Source organism: Chaetura pelagica, unplaced genomic scaffold (assembly GCF_000747805.2).
Source record: "Chaetura pelagica isolate M959 unplaced genomic scaffold, ChaPel_1.0 scaffold66, whole genome shotgun sequence".
Classification (NCBI taxonomy): Eukaryota; Metazoa; Chordata; class Aves; order Apodiformes; family Apodidae; genus Chaetura; species Chaetura pelagica.
In genome coordinates, this window is record NW_009953811.1 from 4188028 (window position 1) to 4198362 (window position 10335).

Here is a 10335-nt window from a genome sequence, read left to right on the forward strand (position 1 = left end):
ACAGAAGCTGCAATTCAAACTGTTCTTAATGACTGCACCAACTAATGGCTTTGTGTTTGCTTATGGGGTTTTTTTTAATAGTGTTTGCATACTTACTTACTCACCATTGATACCATTTTCTTCCCCTGTTAAGCCTCTTTTGTGTGTTACTTTTTTGGTACAAAAGAAGCTGGTTGTAATTTTCAGTCTGCAGCATTATTGAAGGCTTCCTTTTGACAGCTGGATTTTTTTTTTTTATTTTTTTTTTTGTGGTGTGAAGGTGGTTTTGGTGTCTTGTTTTTTTTAAAATGTTTTTACAAAAATGGTTTTAGCAATTGATAAAGGAGCCTTCTTGTGATGTGAATCCCAGTCCTGTGATAGTTCCTCTACCTTTGCATGTGCTGTAAATCCGTAAATGTTATGCAAAGTCATACTTCAGAAAAAGTTAGATCTCTTCTTTTGTCTTTTTGTATTTTAATTTTTTTAGACATTCAGAGACTGGGACAGTTGAGACTTGAAATCTGTGTCAGCACAAGATATTATCTGGCTGGATTAGCACAGATCATCAAGTTCAGTGCCTTTTAATTGGTTCTGAAAAGAGGAAATAAATTGCATAATATTCTTCATTTGCAGAAACTTTTTGTACAGATGTTAGAGGAAGACCCTTAGCTCAATAGATAAGTTTGGGTTTTTTCTTTTAATCTTGGCTGTGAGGTGAAGTTACTTTTATTTAATGGTTCTATCACATTTGTATAAACTTGCTTTTAGCAGCAGTATGGAGATTATATAATAAATTTTCCATAATGTGCTTGCTGGGCTGTCATTGTTGGGAGTTAACTCCTCTGTATTTTGCTTTGGGGAGAGCCAAGTTAGAGAATCTATATCGGCCCTACTTGGATATATGTATTTTTTTCATGTCAATTATGAATTGACTGATTTGATTTACAGTTACAGTTGCTAGAAATGGTACCATTTTCAGGATTTGTTTCTGAGGAGAAAGTGTTGGATGCTAATACTGATCCGTGCTTATGTAGTAAACTTCTTTGTAATTCAAATTTATATGAACGTCAGAACAAAGTACAGGTTTTGAGTTGATAAACTTCAAAAATATATCCATAAACAGTAAAGTTTGTCAGTCATAACAAATACATTTTTGTGTTCTGTTTTTTAACAGGAAGAATGAAAAGATAGTAGGAAAGGCAATTTATATATAAACATTTATTTTAGCTATTTGAAGTTGAAAAAATTCTTTCTCTTTATTTTCCTACCATCATCAGGACATGTATACCTCTGAGAAACCTTCTCCAACAGGATACCTTGCTTCAAGATCTGTCTTGGATTATATGCAAAGAAGTTTCCAGTCATGAGTGAGTAGATTACTTTATTTCAGAATAAAAAAAAACCCTTGGTTTGCAGTTCAGAATAAATGTACTTCTGTAGTGGGTTTTGGAAGGAGGTTCTTCCTTAAAAATGTTCATCCTGAGTTTTGTTTCTTCAGCCCTTTAAAAATAATAAAATAAAGCTGAGGTTTGGCAGGTGCTGTTGTTAATCTGAAAATATTTGATCAATATGTGCTGTGTAAGGCTTCTATGTTGGTATTGTGGTATCATTTTCAGGAAGGTGAGTTCTGTAACAAGCTGATGTGTTGGTTTTTACACCATAAATAAAACATGGAACTAAGGGGGAAATGCCTTGGGTTTGCAAAGAACTCCAAAATATGTGACTGTCCAGCAAATTAAAATAGCTGGTAAAAATCCAACATAAAATGAATGGGCCTCATTTTACTGGAAAAAATAAATATATTACTCAAATTCCAGTATAGAAGTCTGATCCCAAAGGAATTTTGGCATGCACTGAGAAGTCCTGAGCCATAGAAAAGTGTGACTTAAGATCTGTTTTGGTGATAAAACACGATGAAAGACACCTGAAGTTTTGTTTTAGGCCATATCTGATGTGTAAGATAATATCTTTTTAGTGAACTGTTTTGGGTATTTAAAGGTCTTTTATAACTTTTGCTGATGTGAGACTTCTTAATATAATTCTTGGCAGCAACATTACCTAGCTTTACATCATGTAGTAATAAGGTTATAACTTCATATACACAGGACTGCAGTTACAATGTAGCTTAGTTTCAACACAGCTGTACTGAATCTGTTGAAGAAAGTGCATCTAGTTCATAGGATAATTATATCCTATGTTAGTAAAATAAGACCATTTGATTTTCTGGGAGGAAGTGAGTAAAGAAAATTGTTGGTTAAATTTCTTGTCAAATTCAATGAAAAATGATAGTTTTTGACATTTGGAAGAAGAAAAAAGAATGATGGAGGAAATGGTTGCTAAATGCAGTACAGGAAAAACTACCCTGAAAAAAAGGACGGAAAGAATTGTTGAACTCTAGGGTTTATGTTTAGCATAGATTGAGCTGTTTTAGTATTTATATAGAATTATATGTTTTCTCTTGTACTGATGTTCACACTTGTTTATATTCTGACACTTAAAAGTATTTACTGTGCTGCATAAATGGCCACTTTACAGGCAGCTGTTCAAGTACCTGAATATCCTGATTTGTCAAATGCCACTATATGAATCTGTTTCTTTTATTCTCATGTGGTGTCTTACTGCCTAGTGTGTGGCCTTAAAAATAACAAATATCTGTAAATCTTTCTACTTTTTGTATCAGAGTTGCTGTGTGAAGTTTGACTCACCAAGGTGCTGTACAACAAATACTGTTGTGACTTGGGTAAAACACCCTTCATTTTGGTGAGATTTTTAATGTGATTCTAGACTGCAGATTTTAGCTTTATATTAGCTAGAATGAAGACCTGTATTCAAATGGGAGTACTTTTTTTGTGTGCCTAATAATAATGTTATTCAAAATACAGTTTCTGCAGGACACCACATTTCTGTGGTAGATAAGATGCTTAAGTCCATGCTAAGTGATGGGCTTCAAGGGCTCAAAAGAAAATGCTTTTTTTGAAAATATGGTTGAGTGAAGATAAAATTTTTATGTTCAGCTGGTGTTGGTTTTCTTATTTTATGGTTTACTTAAGAGAAACTTGAACTATAAGCATGGTCTACATAGTTTTAGGCTCTTCTCTACTAGGTACCTCAGTCTGTAAGGTATTTGTCATCTTACGATGGTGCATTTACTTGCATACATCTACACAGAAGCTTACTCACAAAATCTGTGGGCACCTAGACTAGCTAGATGTGTCAGAAGTGATGGCAGTCTGTAGTATTATGAACTTGTCCATCTCCTACTGTGATTCAAATAGAAAATGTATCTAAAATTATGATCTAAAATCTGAGAATGTTTGATTTATGAAAGCAAATAACTTAATGGTTGAAAAACTAGTGCTGTTATGTGCAGGCGAAGTTACGGAATCCTAATTGTTATTTTTCTTGTGATACTCGTAAGGTATCTTACTCTGTTTGTGACTGTTGACTGTTCTAGCATCTCCGTTCTAAAAAGATTGAATCCCTTTTCTAATGTCTGTTCTAAACTTATTCACAGGCAGTTTGTATCTGGTTTTCTGCCAACCTTATCCATTACCTTAAAAACTATTTTTACCTTACATCATATTTGTTGTCCTAGGAGTTTGTTATATAGAGCATATTATTTTATCGAAGCAGCTTGTAGAAGTAAATTGTAATATCTTGGCATTTAAGAAGAGCACACACAAACTTATTTTTAAGCAAGTGATCAGTTAAAATTTTTTGCAAAGTGAACAGGGGAGCTACTGCTGTTGTATAACTTAACAGTTACCAGGTGTGTAGGTAAGTGCTTCTCATCCTTTTTATTGGATCTTCTCTGATATTGGAGAAGAGTATTGACAGAATTGCAGTCTGCCATTCATAGTAGTTGGTTTTAGTTGTTGTGGAATGCAGAGTATTTGAAAGATGTTAAAACTGAGCACTCTCTATTAAGGCTTTCATTTCTGTAGAACACCTTTATAAAGGTATGTCTGTTTTCATAAATAAGGATAAGACAAATCTGTATTTAAAATTATACTTTAACATTGCTCTGGCAGGGGGTTGGACTTGATGATCTCCAGAGGTCCCTTCCAACCCCTACCGTCCTGTGATTCCATGATTCTGTGCCCCATAAGACAGAGGTATCATATGTTTAAGGGGTGGGTAAGACTATACAGTGTAGCCAAGTTAGATTGATTTTTATTTATTTTTGTATTAATGGTAACTTGTCAGGGAAATCCTGGCTGTATGTAACGTACCTAGAATCACAGAAAGAATTGATTTCATTTTCTGTTTTCTCCAGCTGTTGACATTTAGTTGCCAGAGTGTCATGATAAATTCCTCAGATTATTAACTGTAGTTTTTATGTTTGGGAGTTTTCCTGTGCCTTCTCCTTTGAAGAAAGGGCAATGCAGTGAACTTACTTGAGCTGCTGCAATGAACTCAGTTTGCAAACAATTAAACTAAATGTTAGTACACACTGTTGCAGCAAGCTGCTGACATCTTCATTTCCCCCCCCTAAATATATAGGATGCAGTGCCAACTTGTAAATTTTTTTCTGCTGTCATTGTAACTTGCACAGAATAATCCTTTCCTGGCTTTGTCTTTCTGCTTTTAATTTTTTTTCCTAAGAACTTAACACTGCATGCAGTTGGGAAGTTAACCTGCTATTCTTCATGCTTCAGTATAATCTCTAGGGTTTTTTTTCATGATTGTCTGAGGTTAGCAGTGCTTTCTGTGTGTCTGGACAGATTCTATGGAATGCGATCTTATATTTTGAAAATGGTCAGTGTGGCCTGGTAATGAGGTGGGAAACTTTGTGCTTCACCAGTTCAAATCAAGACCACAATGGTGTGATTAAAGGCTGCTTGTGTTTGATGATTGGTTATTCATCTTAACCTCTCATTACAGCTGGCTTTCTAGTTTGTGTTCAGAGAAGAACCTTAGGGTTTTGTCATTTCTAAAAAAATGAAAGAAAATTTCTTTTCCTTTTGAATTCTTGTAGTGTGTGTAAAGAAATAGGTTTGGCTGTTGGAGCAATAATAATGGGAATTGAAACAAGTGTTAAGATCAGTCTTAATAGATAAAGATCTAATGCTTTAACAAGTATGTATTGTTATTACTACACTTGCAACCAGGGGAAGTGTGTTCTGGACTCTTACAAAGCTTCCTAGGCTAAAGAAAATTCTGTTTGGTTAAGGCTGGATCAATTTTCTTCCCTCTCCTTTAGTCTTTGCCTAGTATGCCAGAAGGAATTTGTGGTGAACTGAGGACCAAGTCAAGCTGTCCATAAATCAAATGCTGGAAAATGGGCAGGTTTTTTAGTGGTTTACACAGAGTGTAAGGTGGCAGTGTGTGTTTGAGTTGAAGTGTTGCAAATAATTATAAAGCTGATTGATGTAGTTTAAGAGGCTTTGTAGTCAACAGCTGCAATTCAAAGAAAGGAGAAAGACCCAAGTTCTGATTCTTAAGTAAAACTGCATGCTGGGGAAGGAGAGCTTAGAAGTAAGCTAAAATACCGTTATAATGAAGTATAATAGTGAATAGCTAAAAGATGTTTGTTTATTATGTTACATGCTAAGTTTTTGTTTTATTTTTGAACCGTGAACCTGAAAACCCAGTAATAAAATACAAGCTTGGAGATTTATTATGTGAAGTGCTTTCTTTAACAATTGCTCTTCTGATTTCACAGCACAATTATCTTCTAATCTTTAGAAACACTATGACTCGAGAAATAAAGAAGCTGTTGTATCCTAGGCCACCTTTGCTGAAAATTGAAATAGTAATTCTCTATTGAAAACTGAAAATCTGAATGATAAAAGAATTGTATTACGTAAGTGATAGAGACTTGATGCAGATTAAAAAAAGTTTAGTGTGAAGACTTGGGATAAGGTTAAAATATTCTGTAAGTAAAAGAATAACCCCTCTGAAGTACAACAATCTGGAAAAGAATGAAAACCACAAGATACTTAAAATATTTGTGTCTCCATAAACATTACTTAATTGATAACAATAGTTATGTTTGTTCTGTTTAGTTTGTTGTTGTTTTTTTTTAAACAACAAGGGCAATTTACCCCCTACATAACTGTACTTAAAAATGAGGACTTGAATCTGGAGTAGTAGGGTAGTAGCTTTTTTTTTTTTTGTAGTGGGAGGATGAAGCATGAAAAACACAGCTGTATAAAGGTGTTTGGCTCTTGGACCTAGCAGTCAGGAGAAGTGCTCACCATTCTGGATCTTGTTTCATTGTTACTCTTCTGTGTTGTCTTAACTTTTAACTTCTGTTTTCTTCAGATACTGGTAGTTAATGCTGGATCTGCTGGCTGTCTCCTTGGTGCAGTGCAGCTAGCACTGGAGGGAGGCTGTCAGCAAGCCCAGGTAGCTTTCTGACATAAAATGCAGACTCAGAGGTCAGAGTAAACGAGTTACAGAAACTGGTATGGATTTGCAGAAAAGCTTGGAATGAAGCTGAGTTTCATTAGAAAGTTCTGGCCTGTGGGAGCCAAGACTGAATTGAGGTTCTTCAAAATGTCATGACTCCCTTAAAATGTTGACCTTGTTTATAGAGGGGGTGGTGTCCTTTTCCTCTCTGAATTCCTGCATTTTTCCTTGTTGCAGGAGTGTTCATGAAGTTGATTTGAATTGGGTGGGCTCCATAAACTGTTATGCAGAGCTACATAAATGGTTGTACAGCTGTAATGCAGGGAGAGAAACTCAGAGGTGAGAATAAGTCACCGGTGGGTGAGACTGTCTTCTTCCCAGTGGTATTGCTGTTTTTCCCTTGTGTGAAGTGTATATGGAACTATAGTTGAAGTTGGTTAGGAATGTAGTTATCTCATCTTCCTCTGTACTAAGAGAGGAGAGGCATCTCCAGAGAGCTAATCAGATCTCTGATGACCCAGTTTCTCACCGATGCTGTAATTAGACTGCTCCTCTACATGCAGAGGGTGCAAAAGTCGCAAGGAAATATAAACTCATATACTTCACGTGCACAGAACTGATGCATCACATTGAGGAAATGTAAGCATGTTAGTGGAAACTTACTTGTTTTCTTAATATTCACATTTTATGATGTTGCATTTCTTCTTATTTATTCAGCTGACATAATGATGCAACTTCTGAACCTCAAAGCTTTTTTTCTCATAGTATTTAAATATATCAGTACACAGATGAAATATTTTTAAAATTCATCTGCATTTAGGCATACTTTTAAGATTAATTTTTCCCTAATCCTTCCTTTATTTTTGATCACTTTAGAGAATTAAGGATTGGTAAATTGTGTCTTTCCTTGCACTTCAAATTTGTTTTTAGATTGAAGAGGACGATAAACATTTTTCAGTTTAATCTGTCACTTTTTTTTAACTGAACAAAATAAGTCTTCAAGCTCCATAGACTGAAGTGGAGTCAGTTTCTTTTCATAAGCTTTACAGGAGGTTGTAGCTACCAAAAAGGTGTTTATCACACTCAGTAGCTCTGCTTCTAGATGCTATGTTCAAGTTCAGTAGTTTCACTTTCTGTAAAGCTTAGTCAACAAACAGGTATTGTTTCAGTTAAATTAGTTAAGAATTGATAGTAAAGCTAAATGTTTTAAAACTCTCTGCATGTATTTCATATACATTGCGTGAACATTTAAAAAAAGTTTTAAAAAATATTTATATATTTTTCTTCCTGCAGTTTTAAATTGATGATCAGGCTGTTGGGGCTTGTCTAAATAAGTTAGTGCAACATGACACCTTCATTTAAACCAATGTAATTTCTGGTTTTAAACAAAGATCTCAGCACTGGCAGGAAACTGTTGTTAGTTTTGAACTGACAGAGTTGTGGCAGGTGAATTACCATTATGAATGTTATTGGAGGACCAGTCTTTTTATGTTCTCATTTATTGCTTACTGAAGATGTTCTTTTTAAACACTTGCACTTCACGTAAATATCTGAACTTCATTACAGTACATTTGTACTATAATGATATTGACAGTGGCATTGAGAGCACCCTCAGCAAGTCTGCTGATGACACCAAGCTGGGTGTACAGTCAGTATGCCAAAGGGATGGGATGCCATATGGAGGGACCTGGAGAAGTGGGCCCAGATGAACCTCGTGAGGTTCAACAAGGCCAAGTGCAGGATCCTGCACCTGGGCTGGGGCAACCAGAGATATGGATACAGGCTGGGGGAAAACATGCTAGAGAGAAGTCCAGTGGAAAAAGACTTGGCTGTACAATGGATCAAAGGCTGGACATGAGCCACCAATGTGCAGTTGCAGCCCAGAAGGCCAACCACATCCTGGGCTGCATCAAAAGAAGTATGGCCAGCAGATAGAGAGAGGGGATTCTGCCCCTCTGCTCTGCCCTGGTGAGACCTCACCTGGAGTGCTGCGTCCAGGTCTGGAGCCCCCAAACCGAGAAGGATGTGGACCTGTTGGAGTGTGACCAGAGGAGGGCAATAAAAATGAGGACTGGAGCACCTCTCTTATGAGAACAAGCTGAGGGAGTTGGGGTTGTTCAGCCTGAAGAAGAGGATACTCTGGAGGGACCTTGTAGTGACCTTCCAATACCTGAAAGGGGCCTATAAGAAGGCTGCGAAGACCTTTTCACTAGGGCATGTAATGATAGGACAAGGGGTAATAGTTTCAAGCTAAAAAACAGTAAATTTAGATTGGACAATAGGAGAAAGTTCCTTAATATGAGGTTGGTGGATCACTGGAACATGTTGCCTAGAGAAGGCGGTGGGGGCCCCATCCCTGGAGACATTGAAGGTTGGGGTTGATGGGGCTCTGAGCGATCTGTTCTAGTGTGATATGTCCCTGCTTACTGTAGAGGGAGGGGTTGGACTAGATGAGCTTTAGAGGTCCCTTCCAACCCAAGACATTCTATGTTTCTGTATTTGTTATAAACTATATACTTAAAATATGTAACCATTATTTTATTTATTTGGGTGTATGTAGAGAGGGAAAGTTGTCTTTCTAAATTCTTCTGCCTCTTGCTGTTATGAATAATAGCCAGTAAGGACTGCTGAATTATTACAACTAATTGGTATCCACAGTTGGTACATCCCTTTGGCATGATAATACTCTCCTGTTGCTTTTTTTTTTTTATTTTAATTTAAATTTTAGTCTTTGGGCCTGTCTCTGTGCTCCTTTATACAAAACATTGCAATAAAAACACCTTTATTATGTGTCTTTGGTACTCCTGCAGCAGAAGGACTAAGCAGAAAAGAACACTGTAACCTTGTTCTCTGAAGTGAGTATCAAGTATCCACCACAATGCAAGCAATTCATATTTTTGCGATCCTATTCATCCTGTGATAAGTTGAGAGTAGTGGTCAAGTGCATTCCAAAGGGGGAAAGATGCAGAAATTCACAGCTGAAGTACAGCTGAAAAGCAAGAGCTATCAATGTAGATGTCTGGCGAGGTGCCCCCTCTTTGTGTAGTGCACTATGTAGACACAGAATATGTTCTAGTTACTGCAGGGAGGACTTTCTAGAGGCTGCAGAATTAAGCTCCCTACAGGTGTTATAATTTCCTATTGAGTAAAAGAATTCACAAAATGGCAGCTGAGTCAGATGAGGGATTAGAAATGGGCTGAAGATGAACTTTTCCAGTAGCAGTGTTAAGTGAGGTATTAGGAGGACTTTTCTTGCCTGTTCTGAGTCATGTTGTTCTCACTTTCTGAACAAGTGATTGAATAATATGTACCAGTGTGTTGGAGAAGCAAGCTTTTGCTGCTTATTAGTGTAACTTGATCAAATTTAAGAAAAATAAGTGAGCTGCAGCTTCTTTTTATGTTATGTTTTGTTATTTATATTAATATTCAAGAAACAAAGCACCAGGTTTGCAAGATATGTGATTATTTTAAGCTAAATTTACTGTATTGACTGACATTCTTTACCCAAGTTTTGGTAGGAAACAACTTCTTTGGTTTGTTGCATGGATGGAAACTATTTGGGGTTGTTGCCATAAGTGGGGTTATGCAAGTAATCCTAGCAGGATTACTGGCTCTGTGTTAGTATAAATTTAAGATCTTTACTTAAACTAACCAGTCTGTTGCCCTTCAGTGTTTAAAGGATGGTTGCAGGTGTTTGTATAAACAAAGTAGCAGCACTTAGGTGATATCCTATCAATCAACTGATTTTAAGGTTTGTTTAATCTCTCATTGCAAAAGAACCTCCTACAATTAAAATATTTTAATTCTTAAAATGATGTGGGAGACAGACAAGATAGCACTGGAATTTGTTCAAGGCTATTGGTATGCCTGTACCTATCTGCTCCAATTGCTGAAGGGAATAGAAGGCTGTGCAAGACTCACAAGCTGGTTTGGGAAGCTGGTGTGTTGTGGGTGGTTCTTCCTTTTTTAAAAAAATCATCTTTATTTCTGCACCCCCCCCCC

At 36.5% G+C, this 10335-nt stretch overlaps 1 protein-coding gene across 1 annotated transcript in view; it reads left to right on the forward strand.

The window, feature by feature from the left end:
* The first annotated feature begins 1254 nt into the window (after nucleotides 1–1254).
* The window catches only part of USP6NL (USP6 N-terminal like), a 122438-nt gene continuing 113357 nt past the window's right edge, over nucleotides 1255–10335 (forward strand). Inside the window, exon 1 of the mRNA XM_010001270.1 lies at nucleotides 1255–1346. Coding sequence (XP_009999572.1) covers nucleotides 1343–1346 — 4 coding nt within the window. The 5' untranslated portion in view covers nucleotides 1255–1342. The remainder of the gene's footprint in view (nucleotides 1347–10335) is intronic.